Here is a 23,242-nt window from a genome sequence, read left to right as displayed (position 1 = left end):
GAGCTTGCTCGTCTTTGGCTCTGGGCTCTTTTCCCTCCAGGAGCTGTTCTGTTGGGCTGCTGAGGAGCACCATGCCAGGAGCAAAGCATTGGAAAACAGTGAGAAGGTGGATGGAGAGCAGCCATTTCAAGTAATGGACAGTAAATCATAGGATTGGCGAGGTTACTCAGGCTGCGGTAAGGTGCCCAACCATGCTGAGTAGGGACCGATGACTGAGACGTACATTTAAGTGGTATTTCTTGGCCCCGGGGCAGTGGGAATTGGTCAGCTTGCTGTGTGTTTTAAATGGATGATCTTATTGGTGGGAAGTAAAATGACGGAGGGAGAACTGTAGGCTTGCTTCCTGGACCTTATTCTGGACCTTTTTTATGAAGTCGTTGGCCAGAGCAACACTTTGAGATGAAGAGGTTGGCATGATCTTCATCCTGAAGTAGTTTCCTTGAGCTAACTCACTTTACATGAACAAATTCCACTATTCTGCTTTTCTGCCTCTTTATGTGAGTAGGAGAGCCACGCAGAAATAACATGTTTACATTTTTCTTCCGAGTTCGAGATCCGAAGCCAGGTGAAATACCTGGTGAATAATACCGGAGCCTTCCATGCTTTACTATAAATAGCAAGTTTTCCCTAAGTCAGAGATAATTTGTTCTGTTGTCCAACCCAGTCAGGAGAAAAAGTTAACTGCCTTTCTCTGGAGAGCTCTTTGGGGATCTTTTTAAAGACTGGCTCAGCTGACGGAATTCTCTAGTTCAGTTGACATGCTTTGCCGGGTTTGTGGTTTCATATGGTTCAAAATATTTATTATCTCAAGTTTCTTTGACAACCGGGTTAGAAAGAAGCATTCATGTACTTTCCCTAAAGTAGTATAATAATTGTCAAATCCTTAGAAGATGTATCTCAAGGAGGGAGGAGGACCATTTGCAACAACGTGGATGGGCCCTGAGCACATTAGGCTAAATGAGATACATCAGAGAAAAAAAACCCAGTACTACATTATTTATTTGTTAATTTATTTAGGGAGAATTTTAAGTAGGCCCCATACCCAGCATAGAACCCGATACAGGGCTTGATCCCATGACCCTGAGATCATGACCTGAGTGGAAATCAAGAGTCAGACCCCTAACTGATTGAGCCACATGGGCACCCTTACATGATATCACTTATATGTGGAATGTAAAAATTTCCAAATTCTTTATCCCAGGTACTCCTCCTGATTTGTAATAGCCTTTATAGCGTGGGTACTATTACCTGCCCTTACGAACTTGTCTGTGGACACAGAAATCTTTATACATAAGTATTAAGAACAAAGTACTCAAAAGTGAACATTTGTGCCAATTCTTTTCTCTGATTCAGACTTTTAACTGTGATATTACATTGCTGTCTTATAGATCCTGGCTTCCCTGCTTTGTTTTCTAGATATTTCTGTGTATCCTTCAAAATTGAGAGGGACTTAACCATAAAGTTCTACAAACCAGACCAAGAGCAAAGGATTCTATAGAAGTTACAAAACATCAACCGCCATAGACTCTGTGCCTGATTATGGTCTAGTTTCAAATCTTCCAATTCTAGTTCTTTCTACCTAGAATGCTTGTTGCATTTTTTTAAACTCCTACTCATGTTTTAACTGAAGTGTAGCTTATTCTGTGAAGTCTTTCCTGATCTCAGGAAGACGGATTCTTTGCCCCCTTATGTGGCCCTTGTATCTTGCATATGGCTTCACTGAAAAAAATGTTTTCACAATTATTTTCCTTAAAGTCTATAAGTTCTATGGAGAAGCTAGTTTTAAATCTGCATAGCATGGTAGTTCTCAAACTCTACTCATCAGAATCATTAGAATCATCCAGGACTTGAAACACAGATTGCTGAGCCCTACCTGGCAGAGGTCCTGATTCAGTAGGTCTCTGATGGTATTTGCATTTCTTTTTTTTTTTTTTTTGTATTTGCATTTCTAACAAGGTTACTGAGGGTGTTGATGCTGCTGGCCTTGACCACACTTTGAGAACTGCTCATCTGTCAGCTGACCTAAAAACATGTTAAAAGAGGAGCTTATTCTAGATTGCTGTTTATCCCTCAGAACAAGTTGCTGATCAGTTTTCAGTAGAAAGAGGGATAAACAAGAAATCTCAGGTATGAAACAGATTCCCACACAACAGAGGATCAGAAGAGCTTACAGAAATCTACTATGGGTTTTTGTCTTCCCCTTGTAACCAGTTCTTTGGAATGGAGGAGAAAATAGAAAGGCAGACTTAACTCTGAGAAAAAGAACTTCAGATTTCAGTGTCTTCTGCTTTGAGTTTTTAGGTACTTTTATGTGTTTATCAAAAATACAGAAACTAATTTTAATTTGCATTATTTTGGTAAAGTGGATAGCACACAATAGGAATTAGACTTGGATTTTAAGCATTTTATAGAAACCATTGGATTTAAAATACTTGTCTGGGCCTACATTTAATCAAATTAATTCATTGGTGTTCTTCAATAAAATAATTTCACATTATGTGTTATAAAAATTTATTTATTTAAAAACATTTATTTATTTGCAAGGGAAGGAGAGAGAGAGAGAGAGCGCCCACTTGCCACATGTTTGTCCACAGGAGCAGTGGGGGCAGGGCAGAGGGAGAAGCAGGCTCTCCGCTGATCAAGGAGCCCTATATGGGGCTCCATCCCCAGGCCCTGGGATCATGCATGACCTGAGATGAAGGCAGACGCTTAATGGACTGAGCCCGGAAGTATAAAAAATTTACATAAGCCAAACTCATAAAAACAGAATAAAATGGTGGCTAGTAGAGCATGAGGGGGAGCATAGAGGGGTAGGGCAGATGTTTGTATAAATGTACACTGCGTAGTAAATAAGCCCTAGAGATCTAATGCACACCATAGTGAATATAGACAATACTACATTATAATTAACAAACTTGCTAAGAGAATAGAACTTAATTATTCCAGTCACTAAAGAAGAATTAAATAATGCTGTAGAGGTGTTAATTACCACTACAATGGCAATCATATTACATTATATAAATGAAAAAAATTAACAAGTTATACACCTAAAATTTACACATTATTTGTCAAATGAATTCAGAAAAAGGAAAATGAGACACAATTCAAATCTTGAGACTCTTCGGGAGCCAAGAATTGTTACTGGGTTGAGAAATTCAAGCTAAGAGGTCAAGTTTTACTGCCTTGAAATTGCACAGTTAAAAGAAAACATGGTTAGCAATTTTTTGCCTGATGTAAAGATCCACCCAGGTTTGTTATGTGAGTATATTATTATCTAAAGATTACATTTGTTATATACAAATACATGTTGCCAAAGTTTTTAAGCCCTTTGTTTTTGTGAATAGTTTGATTTCTGTAAGGGTGTTTATTTTACTCACATGTTGAGACTCTTGATCAGTAGGGCAAAGGGAAATTGCAAACACATGAAAGGCTTCCTCTCTTTCCGTGATGCAGGCCCTGGAAGTATAGATATGAACAAGGTATGTAACCTCTTTTCAAAAGAATTTGTAGTCTAGTGACAAAGATGGACGTGTAGATAACCAGTTGCAATAAAATGATGTAGATACTCTGATTGTGGTCTTGGCTGGGGGTCTTGGCTCCCAGCCAAGGCATTGGAAGCCAGTAAATAGGGAGTCCTCAATTCTGCAGAGGTGAGATTTGAGTCTCATGTGTAGGAGAAGTGATAAGATACACAGATAATGCTTATAATACTGAACAGAAAGTGATACGTATTAAAGGAGGTAGACTGATAAAAGTGTTCCTTGTTTCTAGAGAAAGGAATTATTTCTGTTTTAGGAGGTTAGGGAAGGCATCAGTAAGGAGGATGATAATTTTGCCATACATTCAGCGGCAAATTTCAGTTTGCAAAGAGCTTTCAAATATATCATCTGGGAGGCAGTTGAGCTATAGTAGGTTTGGCTCAGAGAGGTAGGGTGATCTACCCAGGGTCACATGTCAAGTGATGCAACCATGTATTTGAGTTCAGCGTTTCTGACCATTTATTCCACAAAGAAGCAGAGTGATCAGCTCGTATCACTTCCCTTCATTCCTCCTCCTGTCCCTGCCCAGTGGATTCCCAGCACATATTAGGGTAAAGCTTTCACTCTGGACCATAGCCTACAAGGTTCCATATGATCTGAGCACTGTATTCCCCTGCAGGGACTGGCCTTGGACAAGCCACCTTGCTTGTCCTGCACACTGGGTGTTTCAAGAACACACCAAGCTTGTTTTCATCCCAGAATTCTTAGGCATGCTTCTGTAGTTGTGTGGTAACTACACAGAAATCAGGGTGCCTGGCTGGCTCAGTCAGAAGAGCATATGAGTCTTGATCTGGGGGTCATGAGTTCGAGTCCCATGTTGGGAATAGAGATCACATAAACAAGTAAATAAATATTAAGAAAAAAAACCCCACACAGAAACCAACCCCTCACTTCAATGCCCTTTCTTGATTTGGCTCATTGTTAGGTTATTACCTCCTCAGACTTCCTTGACCTCTGCATCTAAGGCGCATGCCACCTTCCCATCAGCCTCCATCTCTCTGTGTTCTCTGTTATGATGGTTGTTACCACTATCAGAAGTTACAATATCTTCTGTTCATCTGTTGTCTTGTATTCCCAAGTACAATGTGAGTTTCATGGGGGGAGGCAGTAGGGAATTTTCTTTGTTTTCTGCTATTTCCCTAGTGCCTGGGGTATAGGAGGCACCTGATAAGTATATATTAAGTGAACAAATGAGTCTTTTAAGTGTTTAAGGTGTGATTGAGATTCTTCCAAGAGCTGGAAATGAACATCTTTGGAATGACTGTAATTTCTAGCATGCAGGTTGGAAATCTGGAATTTTCTTGGGACAAGGCTGATGCAAAACACACATTTTAATTGCATTTTTGGATTGCTCATTACTACTGTATAGAAATATGATTGCTTTTTGTATATTCATTTTGTATCCTGCAACCTTGCTGAACTTCAACTTTGTCGAATTATTAGCTCTGATAGGTTTTTTTGGTGGATTCCTTAGAATTTTCTGTATACAAGATCAGGACATTTGCAAATAGAGATAGTTTTGCCTTTTCTTTTCAAATCCCTTTATTTCTTTTTCTTGCTTAATTGTGCTGGTTGGAACCTCCAGTATGGAAGTGAATAGATGGGATTCCCAGAAAAGAAGTGGTGAGAGTAGAAACCCTCATACTTTTCTTGATCATAGTGGAAAAGCGTAGTCTTTTACCATTGATTGTAATAGCTTTGGGGTTTTCATCGATGCCCTTACTAAGATTGAGAAAGTTCTTTTTTCTTCCTTGTATGCCTAGTGTTGTTACTGTGAAAGGATGTATAGGGTTTTGACAAATGATTTTTCTGTGGTAAAGTGGACTTGTAGACTAGCAATTTTCTTTTTAAAGCACAGATTGCAAGACCAAAATTTTTTTCTTCACCCCCACACAGCAGAGGTCTGGGAGTCTCCCCCACGCCCCCAGCCCCTTTCCAAATCCTGTGAGCTCCCGAACTGCCTGGGGCAGTGTTTGTTGCAGGGTGAACTGTCTGAGAAGTATGCCTGGGCTTGTTCTCTTGGAACAACACTCCTGACAGGATGTTTCCCTGTTAAGTCCCAGGCACAAATTGCTGGAACGTGATGCCATACCTGCCATGTACACCGTTGCCATGTTTGTTTTGCGGGTGTAATACTGTCAAAGCAATGTTGAATGAACTGATTTCGAGCTGTTGATATAGTTCAGACCTTGGCAGTTCTCTAATCTTGAAGCTTTAGTGTTTGATTGCATTCGTTTGCCCTGCAAATAGTCAACCGTGTAAGTGATCTCAAAGTGAGAATATATCTAAAGCCTGTATTTATAATAGACAAGGTTCGAAGAAGAGCTGAGACCTTGTAAAATACACATATGGACTTCCTGAGTATGTAATAAAGACTTAACTTGTACCGGTTGGGGCCTGTCAAATAGCCATATTACAAGCATGATTTGGTGGCATGGGAGTTCTATTCTTGATGTTAAAATAACATCCAGCCAAGTGAGTTGGTGAAAAAAACAAGCTGTCAAATATGAGAGTGAAGGGTGAGGCAGGATATCCATAAAATCATATTGTGTTCGTTTAGCAAGTTCAGTAGTTTGAAGCATAGTCGCTTTTTGTTTGGAGAGTCTTCCCGTCCAATATTGTACCATACCTTCATTAAGATATTAAAATAGCACTAATGTTTCTTAGAACTTTTTGGATATTTATTGGAAAACAACATATATGCTGGGATATATACTGGGATCTCTTTTTAGCAGAGGGCCCTGCTCCTTTGGATCATTGAGTGTTATTGGATGGTATTTTAGTTTTAGTTGGATGTTTTTATATTACAGTCCATGTAGTGTCACTAAAAATGCTGAGATGCTGTGGCTTTGATTCAGATGGCTAAAAATTCAATGAGATCCTATGAGAAGGGCCTCATAATTTTACTGTTGAATTCTTACCAATTTGTCTATAAAGTATTGATTTATGTTATTATTATTAACTCCATTATACAAAATCAAAAGCTGAATCTTGTGCTGATTGCCTCCCTAAGGCCATATAATGAAATGGTAGAGAATGGATTTGATTGCAGGCAGCCTACCACCACATTTTGTGCTCTCAACCATATCCTAATTCAGTGACTAATTCTTCAGTTGCTTAAGTGTTATCTGTGACAAATACTAGAATTTTAGTGTCTTAGAGATAACTTTTTGAAGCTTTCAGCCCATAAGTGAAATAAACCCGTTTGGTTGTATTATTGACCCAAAAAGTCAGATGGTCTCTGCTTGAATGCTTCCAGCACTGAAGAGCTTACTACTTCATGTTGGCCAACTTTTTCATTATTCTAACTTATTTTGTGCCAATCTATAGGTCAGATTGTTTTCCTAGAATTATAGTATGCAGGATTGTTCTGCTATCCCAAAGCAGAGTGTTTTTTTCATAGGAACCTTTTGTAAGCTGAGATGGCATAAAGCCAAGAAACAATTACGATTAATTTATATGAAAAAAATTTTGAGCATTCCCAGACCCCAAAAATAACCTCTCCTAGGCTTCTCTGATACCTTAGGACATATCTTGCTAATGGATTCACAGAATAAGTCGAGATAAAGCACAGATGCTCATAGACACAGTTCAAAGCCATGGTGGCCTGATGCTGAGATGCTGAGTATAGTTCAGGAAGGAGCTTGGTGGGGCCACACCCACTGCTCAGGGTGCCTGCAGCCTTTGTAAAGGCTTGCTGCAGAACAGACATGGAACACTGTTTTCGCTTTTCACTCTTTTTCTGTGAAAGCAAAAATCCTCTTCCGATTTCTTTGGTTAGTGAAAATAGGTATGAATGCAGGTCTTTCTTGAAAGCAAAGTGATGTAAGGCGAAATTCTGAAAAGCACGGGGATATCTGTATTTCTATCTCTGCTTATTTTTTTAAAGATTTATTTATTTTTTTAAAAGAGAGTGCATGCACACACGCACGGGGGCAGGGTAGGAGCAAAGGGAGAGAGAGAGAGAGAGAGTGAGAGAGAGAGAGAGAGAGAGAGAGAAAGAATCTCAAGTAGACTGCCCACTGAGCACAAAGCCTGATGTGGGGCTTGATCTCATGACCCTGAGATCATGACCTAAGCTGAAATCAAGAGTCAGATGCTTAGTGGACTGAGCCATACAGACACCCTTGCTATCTCTGTTTAAACATATAGACAACTAAATACTTCAGATGTTTTTGTTGTTGTTGTTGTTGTTGTTGTTGTTGTTTTCTCAATTTTCCCTCAATACCCCCCCCTCCCCCAGGCATTACTAATCTGCTTACTCTTTTTATAAGCTTGTCTGTTCTGGACACTACATAAAAATGAAATCCTACAACATGTGGCCTTTTGTGACTGGCTTCTTTCACTTAGCATAATGCTTTCAAGGTTCACTCATCTTGTATGTATCAGAACCTTATTCATTATTATGGACAAATAATAGTCCCCTTATGAATATACCACATTATGTGGATGCATTCATCACTTGTTGGACATTTGAGTAGTTTCCATTTTTTGGCTAGTATGAGTTTTAATGCTGGTTTAAATGTTTGTTCTCCTTATTTTTGACGAACAGTCTGGTTTCACCCTGATTCTGCATTGTATTTACTTGTTGATTCATCTGAGTCTAATATTTTACATGGTAACATCTCGTATTGTGGGTTTTATTCGGTCTGGTTCCACTTTGTTGGATGTTTGAAATTTGGGTTTTTTGACCAATTGTGTGGTCTGTTCACTCCAACCTCGTGTCCGGTGCTAGCTGATTACATCTCCACTCTGGCTTCACTGAAATCATAGATCAAAATCCTGTTCAGTACGGAGTGGGTTCTCTGACACATGGCTTGTGAAGGTGGAGGAGGCAGGGCCACCTCCTTCCAGCCACTGGTCTGTGTACAGTTTGGCATCTAATACACTTTTATGTTAGTATGAAATATTTTAAATTATCAAAACTTTTTTGAGGGGGAAGCTTGGGTGGCTCAGTGGTTGAGCATCTACCTTTGGCTCAGGTCATGATCCTGAGGTCCTGGGTTCGAGTCTTGCATCGGGCTCCCTGCAGGGAGCCTGCTTTTCCCTCTGCCTATGATTCTGTCTCTCTCTGTGTGTCTGTCATGAATAAATAAACAAAATCTTAAAAAAAAAACAACAACTTGTTTTTAAACCTCTGCCAGCACCACGGTGTTCTGGTATTACAGGATTATCTCTGTCATTTTCTTATCTCTAGTTAGGTTAGTTAATTGTTTCATGTTCCAGCTCAGCCCAGAATTTGAATCCTGGCTCTTGCATCATTTATTACCAGAATGACCTTGGGCAAGTTACTGGAAGCTTGGTTAATTTCTCATCCGGAAAATGAGGATTACAGTAGCATTTACTTCCCGAGGTTGTTGAGAGGGCCGAATGAAGGAGTCGGGGTAGAGTCCTCATTGCTTGCCAGGCTCCCTGGTGACGGGAGGTATTTCATGAAGAAAATGGGAGCCAGATGGGCAGCCCGGGTGGCTCAGCGGTTTACCGCCGCCTTCAGCCCAGGGCCTGATCCTAGGGACCCAGGATCGAGTCCCATGTGGAGCTCCCCGCATGCAGCCTGCTTCTCCCTCTGCCTGTGTCTCTCTGTCTCTCTGTCTCTGTCTCTCATGAATAAATAAATAAAATCTTAAAAAAAAAATGAAAATGGGAGCCAGAGAATTTGCTGTGACTTTCTCAATGCCAAAGCTAGAGCTACACGCATCAGCTAGAATGTCTCCTGTTCCTTTGGAGCCTGTTCCCTGTTTCCGTTTCTGAAGGAAATGAAACTGTTGGTGATATCGGAGCTCACACCCGTGGAACTTTAGATGCTGTAGTAGTTGACCAGGTTCTGCACTGCCTCCTCCTCAGCATCTTTGAGTGTGAGTTTATCATTGTTGGCCACACGCCACAAAGATGTCAATCACCTCTCGAAACGCTGTGGGTCACCATCTAGAGACAACTGCCCAGGAGCATAGCCCTGCCCTTTGAGGATCTGCCTACCTTGTGATGGTGATAAGTGAGGATAGCTATCTTCCCATTCAGGTCTGCGAATTATTATTCATTCAGACTGGAATAATCTCTCGAGAGAACTGTGTGTTATCGCTGCATCATAATCGGATTTCAGTTTATCTCTTGGAGCTGTGACTCAGTCTTGTGGAATTCTAAGGACATCATTTAAAGAAAACGTGTCTGCTTGCTTTTCTAAAAGGGTGTTTGTTGCCCTCACATTTGTCAGACTTTCGGCTGTTATTTTCTCCTAGGATTTTATTTGTAAGTTAGCTCTGCACCCAACGTGGGGGCTCCAACTCACAACCCCAAGATCAAGAGTTAAGTGCTCCACCAACTGAGCTAGCCAGGGACCCCAGCCGCTGTTTCCAGAATATGGTACCAAGTTATCATTTGCAGATACTCACGTAGCCTCACCCTTTGAGGCCTTAGAAAAACCGAAAAGGCTCAGGGAAAAGAGGCATCTAATTGCTAATTCTCTTCAGATGCTATTGTAGAACTGATAACTGGTGTTTTCTGAATTCAAGGTGAAGGATATTTAAGTCAATATTTGTGTGTGGTTTTGTTTTTTTCTGTTATGTTGAGCAAAAAGTCAGGACTGTACTGTAGAGCAATGATTCTCAAAATTATGTTTAGAGATCAAAGGGAGAAACATCTTGCAAGAACCCTGTGAATTTATCTGAGCCCCACAAGAACAAGGTCCTTAAGATTTCTTTGTTGCTTGAATGTGCATTTTGACTGCCAGTTGTCAGGGTTCTTCCTGGGTTTGGTGTTCATAAATGTGAATATTTTATTTTTAGTTTATCATAGAAATAAAAAAAAAATCTTGAGCTTGTGGACTTTTGAGAAGTCTGTAGTGTTCTTCCTACTTCATTTTGAGAAACCTTGCCCCAGAGATGAGCTCACCGGTAGGAAGTGAGGATCTCTTTTGGTTTCTAGGGGCATGTAGTTGGCAGATTCAAGAAGTTCTAGATCTGACCATATGAGGTCATCTTCAGAGATTTTGTTTGCTTGCAATATTGCAGGTAATTTTAAAAAGATTATGTATGTATATGTATATATTACTTAAATCTATGTTTGACTTACTAACTTCAAATATTAGGCCATCTTATTTAGAGCTGACATCCATGTTTTTCTTAAATACCTGATATTTGTGCTCTACTGTCCTTGCATTTGTGCCTTGCCTCGACTGCTTTGAACTGCACTATTGCTTTGTCACTTGCTGACTTGGCTTCTTACTGGTCCCTGCCTGTTTCTATATGTGGCTTTCAGACCACTTGAGAAGGAGTGATGACTTGAGTGTGTTACCTGGGCTGCTACTTACCTGTGAGTGAGGAAACTATACTAGCTTCCCAGGGCTCCCAAAATTAAAAACTTAGAAGGAGAATCTATTCTTGACCTCTTTTTCCTTCCTATGGCTGTTGGTATACCTGGACTTGTGACTCCATCTCTGTGTGCTTCAACTGCCTCCACCTCTTCCTCCTGCCAAATCTCCCCATGGTCTCGCTCTGGTAAGGACGCTTGTCTTTGGATTTAGGACTCATCTGGATCATCTAGGATTAATATCTCCTGCCAGAATCCTTAACTTAATCACATATTCTGCTTGTAAGGTAGTATTTACTCTTTGATCATATAAGGTAATATTCATAAGTTCTGGAAATAAGGACATAGACTGAATTATTTGGGGGTGGTGGTGGTCAGGGGTCACTACTACTGTAGCCTAAAGCTGTAGATTTCTTCTAGCTGACAAGACATAAATGCAGAATGTTGGATGCTCAGCAAGAGCTGCCTGCTTGCTTTCCAGGGAATGAAGTGATGTATTGGTCTTCTGTTGCATCCTTCTGTTTTTTGTTCAGTAAAAACTTGGCACGTACTAGGGACTGGGTAGGCATGGGGGGTATACCCTTCAAAGCATTACAGCTGCTAGGTCTGTCCTTAATTGGGTTTGCATTCCACTGGAGACTCTGTGAGTTCTGCTTTGAACTCTCACCACCCACTAGCCATACAGACTTTTTCCTCACTCTCCCTGTTCTCAGAGAATCCTGCCCATCGTCCACGATTGACAGCCTCGTTTCTGGTTGAGTGCTCTATGTGAACAGGAAAATTCATAGTAGTCATAGGAGAGGAAATGAAGCGATGTGGTTGGTGGGCAAGGGACAGCCATTAATGTCTTGTCATTTCCCCAAAATGAAAGCTATCCTGTGAAGAGCTCAGCATAGAACCAGAGGTATATGATATGGCTATTTCCAACACCAAAATGGGGTTTCTCTCCATTGTTTGGTAGATGTTGATTGTCATCAGCATGATTGTCACCATTGTCATCCTCCTCTTCCTCTTCATCATTCTCTTCCTCCTCATGAGTTCGACTTGTAGAACATCTGTGAAAGGTCAAGCTTGTGCCAAGTACTCTTGGCAATTAAACATTACCATGTTTAATTCCCATACAATTTCCCCGAGGGAGCGACTATTATCATCCCATTTAACAGATGAGATAAATGAGCCTTGGGGGAGAAGTTACTGTTTATATTCCTGTGGTTATGTAACCTGCCTCTTTATTCATCCTTCACAATGGGCTTTCAGGTTTTAAGGAAAGGAAGTCTAACAAACACAAACATTAAAGGCAATGCAATGATTTTTTTTTCAAGGTCCATTTGCTTTTGGATATTTCATATCTTGTTTGGTTTCTTAGTTCACTTTCAGAATATAATGGATCTGAAATAAACAGGGCCCTAGTCTTTGGAGTTTCTTTTCCTTTGCTGCTATAAGTGGGAAGGTCTTTGCATATCAGAGGAGAGGGTTGATGGATTGTATTGTGTCTCTCAATGTTTGGGAGTTTCTGAAGAGCTTAGCATGGAGATGTGGGAAAATCAGGGGAGAGCTCTGCCAGCTTTGGCTGGAGGGGATCCAAGCAGGTTGTTTTCTGATTATATGCAATTAGAAGCATGGTTACCGAGAAGAATCTGAAGCTTAACCATTTGGTCTTCTCCTTGAAGTACCCTGTTAGCTCTGAAGTACTTGGTTCTACTGAAATGCGTGGAATTCCTTTCTCTTCTCTTTCTTGTCTCCCTTCCTCCCTCCTTCAAATATATATAGAACACCTATCATAAAGCATTGTTCTTGGCATTGGGGCTACAGCAGTAAACAGAAACAGCTGAAAACCCTTGTGTCAATGGGCATTTATTTAACTGGGACAAAATGGAAACCGCAGGAGAGCCAGAAGCCACAACGCATGGTTATCCTGTGGACTGCAGCTATTGTGTGAGTACTTTGTTAGGGAGTGATTATTTTTATTAATCTGGGGGAGAGACATTTTATAAATGTTTATTTCTCCTTACTTTCTTTATTAATGCATTTTTAAAGGAAAAATCACTGACTTAGTTCTGACTCTCATTTAGGTAAGTGATTCCAATTCATTTAAGGCTTACCAGCTTCTGTGTTTTGTCCTGCTGCAGATGGGCTCAAGGTTCTGTTTAGAAGATGGACCCTTAGTACTTAGAGAAACTTAATCCAGGTTTAGGAGTGTTAACAGATGCCTTATGAAATCTGACAGGGATTAAGAATCGAAAGTAATTTCTTTGTTTGGTTTGGGGAGGGGTGGGGCCCAAATCTAGATGCATGGTCATGAACCATAATTTCAGTGCTTATGACTTAGAAAAATTAAAAGCTGGAAGTAAAGCTTTCTTGCTGTAAAGATCTGAGATTTAGGATGGATGGGTCTCATTTTGCTTTGCATTTATATTTAATGGCCCAGGTCTCTTTCCTGTGGGCTGGTGTACATTTAACTAATGAATGCCTTCTGAGGAGACCTTGCTGGCAGTAACGAGGTCATGCCCAGCCTCCCCATCTGGAAGCCCCGGAGGGAAATCTGGCCCAGTGACCAGCGGGCCTCTTGCAGGGCTTACCTGCAGACTTGTTTTCACGCTCCCTACTCGCCTGGATTGTTAGTTTATAAAAATCAAAGGCCCAGGCACAAGCCCACGTGCCAACCCTGAGTTATTAAATCTGCTCTTCTGGCCGTTTCTCACAGCCGCAGAGCTTGCCCACCAGCCACAGATCCTGACCCCGTGCTGTGCTGTGTGCCTTTCCCTGCCTTGGGCCGTCAGCCTTCCAATTTGTAAAGCCATCGTTAAATTGAGTTCAGACTGTTGATTCCATTTTTCTCGTGTACAGTTTGTCAGTTCTTTCTGCTTTAATGCCTCGTGTGAGGACTTTCCTTGGCCAGCCGCGGGGGGAGTCTTCGTTCTGTTCTCTTATGCCTGCTTCGGGGCTGGGGGCAGCCTAGGAACCTCTGGTGGTGCCAGGAATGCAACCGAGGAGTTCCGAGTGCTGGGCCACCTGGGCACGCAGAGAGGTGGCCCATCGCCCCCAGGACAGGTGTGCCTGTGCCAAGGGCACTGCTGAGAAAAGAGAGGCCTGAGCCCTCAGCAGACTCCTCTGCGATGGCTCTGCTGCACTTTGTACCAAGTGCGCCCCTGCTGACCTGGGATAATGTTTGAACTCCACATCTGGCTGAAAAGGAGAAAGGAGGCTTGTGCTATTTATGGCTTCTGATTATTCTATATGTAGTGGAAGCTTAGGTCTATGAGTATGTATGTTTTTTTAAAAATTAAGAATAGCTTTTGATACTGAGTAACCAGGTAGTAGATGAGTGGGAGTTTTTCCTTTATGAAATCACTGTAGCTAACAATGGAGACAAAGTGGTGGAAATGGAGGATTGCCATTTTGCAGCCACTAATGGATTGCCAAATCTAGGCATGGGCATCAACACTTAATCATATTACAAAAAAAACCCCATTTTATGAGCTTCTGGTGGTAGACACATTATATCTTAGAAAATAAACAAGTCTTATAACTCCCTGCCCCATCTACCTCTTACCCCCACCCACAAAACCCCCCCAAATCAAGACAAAAACCACATGTGAATCTATTCAAGTGTACCAACCTAAGGGAATTCTGGAGGAATTAAAAACATCATAAAGGGTACCATAGGAATACAGAAGGCAAATTCTAGACTGACCAAAGATTTGGATTTAAAAAAAAAAAAAAAGGGGATTTATTTATTTATTTATTTATTTATTTATTTATTTTGGTGGGAGGGGCAGAGAGAGAGAAAGAATCTCAAGCTGACTCCAAGCAGTGTAGAGCCCTGTGGTGGAGCTTGATGTCAAAATCCTGGGATCACAACCTGAGGCGAAACCAAGAGTTGGATGCTTAACTGACTTCATCAACCAGATGCCTCAGATCTGGATTATTTAATGAGTAAATTGCATTGGGGAAATAAAAAGAGATGAAGAGGAAAGACCTACTGGTCAAGCTCTGTATGGACCTGATCTGGATCCTGATTCAAATGAATTAATTAGTCCAAACTAGGCACTTGGAAATTATAACATGGATTGGAAATGGTAGTATATTAGGAGAATATTTTAAAGTTGTTTAGGGATGATGATGGTTTTATGGATTTTTTTTTTTTAAGTAGGCTCCATGCCCAGTGAGGGGCCCGACATACGACTTGAACTCGACTCCTGAGATCAAGGCCTGAGCTGAGATCGAGAGTTAGAGGTTTGACTGAGCCACTCAGGCACTCCAATTTTATGATTTTTTAAAAAAATGAGTATTTATTTATTTATTTATTTATTTATGGAACATAACATCAAGATTTTATTGTCTTCATAACAAAATATGAAGTTTAGAACTGGATCACTTGGCCCTTTCTCTTCTTATCTCCTCCCAGTTCAAAATGCTTGCATCGCTTAATAGCCAGCATTCTCTTAGATCTGCAGTTGGGCTCAACACATTCAAGCCTCAGCACAATCTTCTTTGTAGTTTTAGCCTTTTCCTGGAAGATTGGCTTAGTCTGTCCACCATAGCCACTCTGCTTCTGGTCATAATGCCGCTTTCCCTGGGTGTAAAGAGAATCTTTGCCTTTCTTGTACTGTGTCACTTTGTGGGGTTGGTGCTTACCACACTTCTTGCAGAAAGTCCAGCGGGTTTTCGGAACATTCACCAATCGTTGTGAGAGCGCTATCGGCACCATGAGCCTCTATTTAAAAAGTATTTATGGTTTCAGGTAATATGCAAGGAGGGAATTTAGGTAGGCATCATGGAAAAATATTGGCCTTGGGTTCATAATCCTGTGAGGCTGGGGACTGAATAAAATATATGGGAGTGGAGCTTCCATTTATATTTGTGTTTATTGGAAATTTTCCAGGTTTAGAAATAAAAACAGGAGATAGGGTAAGTTATCTCCAAAAAAAGCTTTTCCTAATATAAAAGCTACATATGTTCATTGTAATAAACACGGTAAAATAAATATGCTTTTGCATTAGTTACCTTGAATACCTTGGTGTACTTGGGTATATATTTGTCTTAGATTTCTTTTTTTGATGAAAATTGTATTCTGTTGTAATCTGCCCTCTACATTGAACTGTTTATTTTGCGTGTTCTAGGCCGTTACTCTTCTAAAACCTTTAGAATTGATCATGGAGAAATGTTTAATGCTTACACCATGATTTTATTTAACTGTTCCTTATTGTTAAATAAATGGTGCTTATAATTTTGGATATTATAATGAGTGCTGTGATGAAAATCCCTCTAACTAAATCCCAACACTTGGCCTACTTTCCTAAAATAAATTCCTCGGAAATCTAAGGCGTGTTTGTCCCTAGTGTATCGGGTAGCTTTTGCTTGCACACTGTGCTTGTGAAACGTTCTTCGCTTTCTTTCAGAATGGTAAGCCTCATCTTTTCAGTATCCTTCCTGTTTCATAAACTTGTCGAGATGTTCACAAATGTCCACACAATTGCCTGTTGTTCCCTAGATCTTTGAAAGGTGCCATATTCTCATTGGAGCTTGGAAAGAAGATATAATCTTTATTACTTAGGTGGAGCCTTGTAATGACTGTAAAATAAAAATGAATATTCAGCATTTCATCAAGCTAAAAACAATGAGGCCCGCCCTATGCTTTGACATTTATTAGTCTGAAGGGGAAATTTCCTTGGTAAGCATGGAGCATTGCAGGAGCTACCAGATGACTTTGCAGCATCAGTGTTCCAGACAGATTTGGGAGAAGAACATAACACTGCCCCTGCTAGTGTTTTAAAATGCTTTGGGTTGGGTCAGTTGGGTGCGGCCAGCTGCTAGGGTGGTACAGAGACCTCGTAGAAACGTATTTTGTGATCAGAGGTCACCTCTCATTTCTCTGTCCGGTTTTTCTTTTTTCACCCTGGCAGTGAGAGACTGGACCTTCCTTGAAATCCACTGTGTTTCCAAATTCCACACTGGAGCTTGTCCGTTTCTTTTCTCTGGATGCAGGGACTTTGGTAACTAAAGACTGAATTGTTTGGTTTTGGAGGTGGGTTAATGAGGAGTGGTAGCTTAGGTCTTTTTGGGCCTCTAGATAACAGAAATAGGAGTCGCTCATCTAATTTGACAGTGCTTAGGATGAAAACAAGAGCTCTACTTAGGCCTTCTGTGAACAGAACTGCTTAGGACCCTTGCTTAGTCTCGTGTCCTCCTCCTGATGGGGAGGTCTTTTTTGCACAGGCCTTGGAGAAAAGTGAGTGATTAACTCTAGTTTAGTGGTTAAAAGCAAAGGCTCTGTAATGCAGACAGGACCGAGTTTGCATCATAGCTGTGCCATGTGTAGTTTTGTGATCTTTTTCAGATGTGAACTTGTGCCTTCCATTTCCACATTTGTAAAATGGGGGACAGTAGTAGAACCTACCTCACAGGTTGGCTGTGAGGAGTCAATAAAATAAAAATGAAGTAATATATATGTTTACAGTGATTAGAGCAGTGCCTGGTGTGTAATAATGGCTTTATAAATAATAATTACTGATATGCTAGCTTTTTAAGAAGCATTTTAAGGCATCTCATCCAGCACAGCGATTGCATATAGTAGGCAGTTAGCTAATGCTTGTTACACGGTCAGTTTAATTGTATAACAGTTCATTTAACTCTTCTAGATCAACTGTGCTACCCTTTGGTTTGAATTTATTTACACCCCACAGAAAGGAGCAGATGAGGCTACTAGTTTTTCCTCTCATCAGGCTCTGTAGAATTCAATCCATTATGTACATAGCACCTACCCTAACAAGGGTGATCACAATCACATTTAAATTATACTGTGTACCTACAGAGTTTCAGCAGATGCGTGAATATTAAGTTATTAATAACTAATTGGGTGCTAATTACGTGCCCTGGGAGTTCTTGGAGCTGATAAAGAGGTGTCACCTACTGTGTCAGGCCTCTGTTCAGCCCTGGAAAATCATTTTTGGCAGATGTGCCGAAGTTCACTTTTGAGCTCTAGATTTCTGACATCGTCTTCCACAAGCCTTGGTTTTATTTTTTTGAGCTCATGAAACCTTCCCCTGAAATTGATGCGACTTCCAGTGGAAATTCCATTTGCAAAGATGGGATAGCCAGTAAGCAACCATAGTTTTTTGTCTGTGAGGAGATACTAGAACTAAGAGTCATCTCTGGGAAGTATTAAAAAATGTTGAAGGGAATCCATGAGTAATTCTAAAGGCCAGTGGGGTTTTTTTTTTTTTTTTTTTTTTTTTTGCCAGTGGGGTTTTTTGGTGTATTTGGGGAGATGCTCTATTTTTGAAGGAAACTTCAAGTTGGATCTTGCAAGATTTCACTTAAACGCTAAGGATACACATCTCACATTAGCCTCCCCATAGCCCATCAGTATTTCATCAGTCATTCTAATTCCATCCTAGTTGGTAATAGTTTGGCTTTTGTTAACTGGAAGAGAGCTCTAAGTTAGAAATCCTGGATGCAGGTCATCAGGCAAGGAATATGTTCTATGATATCTAACATTTATGGAAACATATAAAATTAAAGGAGCTATTTTTAATGAGATAATCATTGAAAATACTACCTCTCTTCCTTTTATCTCTCATTACTGGTAAGCTTTAAATTGCTGGAACAGGCAAGGTACTCTTCTGTCTTTAAGTCAATACAATGAGAGAGTGAGGTGTTGCTTCATGATTGACAGAACCCATTTGCTGCTAGGGACTTATTAGAATATTAGGGTTTCCTGATTTGCTTTGTCTTTTAAAATTAGCTTCATAAACGCACACACTTGAACAGACTCCTGAGTTTGGGTGTTACCTTTCCTCCTACCCAACTAAGAACATTTAAAAAGAATCAAAGCATTTCTAGGCTAGGGATAAAAATATATTTTAAGTGATATAAGGGAAAACTGAAGATGGAAGTAAATAAACGAGAGCTTAGGTTTAGCAAATATTGACAACGATTAACACCTCTTATTGGTCAAATTGGCTGAAAACCCAGTGTTTGAGTTGAACCACAGGAAATAAAAACTACCCAGTTGGGTTGTGGTTGATGGCTTTGTCCACACTACACATACCAGTTCCATCCTGTGTGTTTGCCTGTCTGCTGTCTGAAACCCCTTTCTGGGTTTGGGCCTTGTCTGCTCTGAGTCGTGCTGGAGGCAGAGCCTGTCTGACAGTCAGGTTTCCAGCTTCTCTTGCAGCTAATATGGGGGCATGTGACCTGGATTCCACCAGTTACATACGTCTCCCTTGGACTTTGGATCCATAGCTGGTATTGCCAAGATGCAGGGACAGAGGAAAAGCCATCTTGGCAGTGGCCACAACATCCTGTTGACAGGCAGCAGTGGGTAGTTGGAGGGGCCTCTTTGCCTTAACTGACTTGAGTCTTGTGCTTGGTTATCTAGCCCTGAGGTTGGCATGTTTTTTCTGTTAGTAAATATTTCAGGCTTTGTGGGATATACAATCTTTTTTGGAACTACTCAACTCTGCTGTTGTAGTGTGAAAGCAGCCATGGACAGTATATATAGATGTGGATATAGTTTGCCAATCCCTGATCTAGCCTACCCAGTGATCCTGAGAACTAAGCTACCTCATACTTGCAACACATTCTTTTTCTTAGATTGGGCAAAATTGGTTTATTTTTCTTGCCTCCAGGATGCTCGTTCCTACTTGTAGACTCCTTCGTTCTAATTTACTGTATGGAGGGGCTGTAAAATCCCACCTGTTTTATACACAGATAGGGGCTGTTCCTACCTCCAAAGAGATGGCAGCTCTCAGGATAAAATATGGCTCACTCCCAATTCTCTGTAGTATTAATTCTTAACTGAATGTATACTCTTTGTCTAAAACTCTTTTGGAGTTATACATCCTGAAATCCTTGCATTTGAAACGTTGTTTCCCCCTAAAGGGTTCTGTGTACCCTTTACTTGGTCTCCCCTAATAGTACATTCTATATAATTGTAGTATGACTTTAAAGCTAGGAGTTTGATTTAACATTTGTAGACTTTGTTCTGATCTCACTAGTTAGGCACACACTCAGTTGTGTATGTGATGTGCCTGTGTGTTTTTCTGTGCATTATTATCATATGTGTAGACTCATGTAACCATCACCACAGTCAAGATATAGGACTGTTCCATTGCCACAGAGGTTGCATGTGCTTCCCCTTTAGAGCTGCACTGAGCCCGTCCCTAACCCCTGGCTATCATTAATTTGTTGTCGTTTAACCTTGTAACCTTTTGGGGCTGGTTTTCTCCACTCAGCACAATTCTTTGGACCCGTCCATGCTGTTGGTCCCTTTTTGTTCCTGAGTAGTGTTCCGTGGTAGGGATGTAGTTTGGTTTTGTAAACCGTTCATCTATTGAAGGACTTCTGGGTTTTTAGTCTGGGGATATTACAAATAAAGCTGCTATGAACATTCACATACAGGTTTTTGATTGAATTTAAGTTTTCATTTCTCTGAGATAAACACCCAAGAGTGCAATTGTAGGGTCATGCGGTAAGCACACATTTAGTTTTATAGGCAATTACCAAACTATTTTCCTTAGCTGGGTGCACGGCAACTTGTATTCGCAATGTTGGAAGGGTTCTTCCTGCCTTTTTATTTTATCCTCTTTAAAACCATTATCTCGGTTAGTTTTACTAAAACAATAATTGCAATTCTCTTACGTGCCAGATATTATTTATACTAAGCACCATACACATAGTATCTAATTTAATCCTCGTAACAAATCCTCAAGCAAGGCTGATACCATGGTTTTCTCATGAGAGGGAAACTGAGTCAGAGTGTAATTAACTTGTTCAAGTTCACCCAGGACATTAATAGGCAGATCTGCAATTCAAACTTTGTCTTTGGAGCTAGTGTTCTTAACCACCTCTCTAGACTGCTTTTCTTTTTCCTTTTTGAAGATTTTATTTATTTATTCATGAGAGACAGGAGAGAGAGAGAGAGAGAGAGAGAGAGAGACAGAGAGGCAGAGACACAAGCAGAGGGAGAAGCAGGCTCCATGTAGGGAGCTTGATGTGGGACTTGATCCCGGGACTCCAGATCAGGCCCCGGACTGAAGGCAGCGCTAACCCGCTGAGCCACCCGGGCTGCCCCTAGACTGACTGCTTTTCTAAAGTACCACTAAATGTTCGATTCACTCAGTGCCTTCAGATGTTTCCTTATAAAGTATCTCAAGTCTGATGATGGCATTTTTGAAGCCCATGATAGCCTGCCCACCTACTAACACTCTCCTGCACCTATTGTGAATCCTCTGTTGCTTTGGATCATATTTGCCCTCCTGGCTTTTGACGTACCTGAAGTCTAAGACTTTTCACAACTTCGTGGTAAGTGGGGGCTTAATGTTTGACTAAATGGATCTTGTTGCGTGGTCACCTGGGAATATTCTAACAGTGCAAGTGGTAAGGAATCTATCATGGCATGTGGTGAACTGGAGATGAAGACTTTGAATTTTAACTCAACACATTTGTGTGGCTGTAGGTTTGTTACCTGTGGAAATTTGTTCCATGTCCAAGCCCTCATAACTGAATGTTAGGTGAACTTAACAGAATCTAACCACTAGAGATTCCCTGGCATCCCCAAGGAATCCATCCTTTTCTTCCTTGAATGCCTTTATGTGTTCCAGACACAGTTCTAGGTTCCAAGGACCCAGATGTAAGACACTTAGCCTACCCCCTATCAGGATACACACATTCACTAAAAGGAATGTCAAAAGGGAGAATCCAAGGAAAGAATGAAATGCTCTTACATACTCTTGTGATAGAAGAGAAATTTCCTCCTGGAACACACATCTTGAAATACCTAATTTTTTCTGTTCTGACACAAAAAGCCTTTCATTTTGTGCCAGTGGCTAGCTGCAGGGTGTTTGATTGGGGTGGCTCCAGGCTAATGTACCAAGGGAATGCCTGCACCTCCTAGGCTTTCTGCTGCAGAACACACGCTCCTGACACACTCATTTGGCTGCCATCTGGAATCAACTTCTTCCAAAGAGAAGGGGTAGAAAATGTTCTATTACGTTCTATTACTCTCTATTGGAAGAATAATGGCATATTGATCGAATGTTTCCCAAGAGAATGTTTTCATGTGCTTCCTGTATATTTCAAACTCTAAATAGGAAAAGGAGTAATGGTGGCAGTGGGTGCGTCAGGTAGTGAATCTCCACTTTGAAGACTCTGATCTTTGTTGAAGTAATTATTTAGTGAGAAAATAAAGGATGAGCCCATAAGCTAAGAAATGCATACAGGTTTAACACAGAGTAGTGATGTCCAGGAGCAGTCATGTGTGAGTTTACTACTGAGGTAGAAAAAAAGCTAGTAGAACTTTGCTCTCAATCAGAATAACAACTAGGTTATTGTGTTAAGTGTAGTGCAGGGTTCTTTGTATTTTGACTACTCTCAGAAGTATGTTTGTCCTATTTAACACTAAGCAAACTGACACTATTTTACTCAAGATCACATGGTTGGTGACGGGGCTTGTGGAGCCTGGGTTTGGGGTTTGGACTCTGCTTTATTCTGTCCCTAAACCTGTTATTTGAGCCAGCATGCTATATTCTGTTTTGCCAGAAGCAGACTGTACCCTTTACAAAGAGCAGCCAGGAGGTCCTAATAAACGTGGCACTGGGGTTTACTACTAACCCTAATAAGGGACATCTCTCTCTCTCTCTCTCTCTCTCTTCTTTTCGATTTCTCTTTGTCCTTAATTCTCCTTTCTTTTCTTCTGAAAAGGAAAAATAAAAATATAAGCACCAGGGGTTAGGATGCCTGGTAATTTTGGTCTTCCCAGTAGAAATGCAGTGATACATCCTAAAAATATGAAAAGCACAGCTCTATCCTGCTGTCGAGAAATGATCTTTTGATGCACAAGAGTTACAAAACGGAATCAATGAAGCCAAGGGTGGAGGCTACATATACCGTAATCCTGAAAACGTGGAATGCCAGCGAAGTATTACAGAATTGGCCATTGCCACGTTCCTGGGAACATTAGCGGGAATGTGTAATACAAGATTTTTGTGGAATGAGACTCATGTTCGAAGAGCAGAGTGGAGAGCTCTGCACAAAACTGCTGAGAAGCAGCCAGAAAAGGGCTCATGAATGATTGAGCCCTGGCCAGGAGAAAGGATATTTGGCACCTGACTTAATAGGATGCACTGTTATCCAACGGTTGGATGCATCCGCTGTTTTCGGGAGGAGGACTGTGGGACTTCTCTTGGGGTGATGACTGAGGAAGGAAGTTTTGTGTTTGAGCCCATGTGTTTCTCACCAGCAGTGTTCTTTTCTGTGGAACGAATGTTTCTGAGCCCTAGTGTGAACATTTAATGGAATTAAATAAGCATTTCATCATCAAACGAAGTCAGGTTTTATTTTCAGATTTATTAATGGGATAATTTTTGGCTGCTTTGTGTTCTTTTAACTCTTGA

At 40.8% G+C, this 23,242-nt stretch overlaps 2 protein-coding genes across 5 annotated transcripts in view; one reads left to right on the top strand and one right to left on the bottom strand.

Moving 5' to 3' along the window:
• Positions 1-23,242, top strand: part of PTPRG (protein tyrosine phosphatase receptor type G) — a 706,326-nt gene that overhangs the window by 60,154 nt on the left and 622,930 nt on the right. The window lies entirely within an intron of this gene.
• LOC140611198 (large ribosomal subunit protein eL42-like) lies at positions 15,154-15,555 on the bottom strand. The gene has a single exon (XM_072788062.1). It carries the CDS (start codon positions 15,553-15,555, stop codon positions 15,208-15,210), a length of 348 nt encoding a protein of 115 aa, XP_072644163.1. The 3' UTR covers positions 15,154-15,207.

Source organism: Canis lupus, chromosome 19, assembly GCF_048164855.1.
Source record: "Canis lupus baileyi chromosome 19, mCanLup2.hap1, whole genome shotgun sequence".
NCBI lineage: Eukaryota > Metazoa > Chordata > Mammalia > Carnivora > Canidae > Canis > Canis lupus.
The sequence above is the reverse complement of the archived record's forward strand: the minus strand, read 5'-3'. Positions and strand labels throughout refer to the sequence as shown.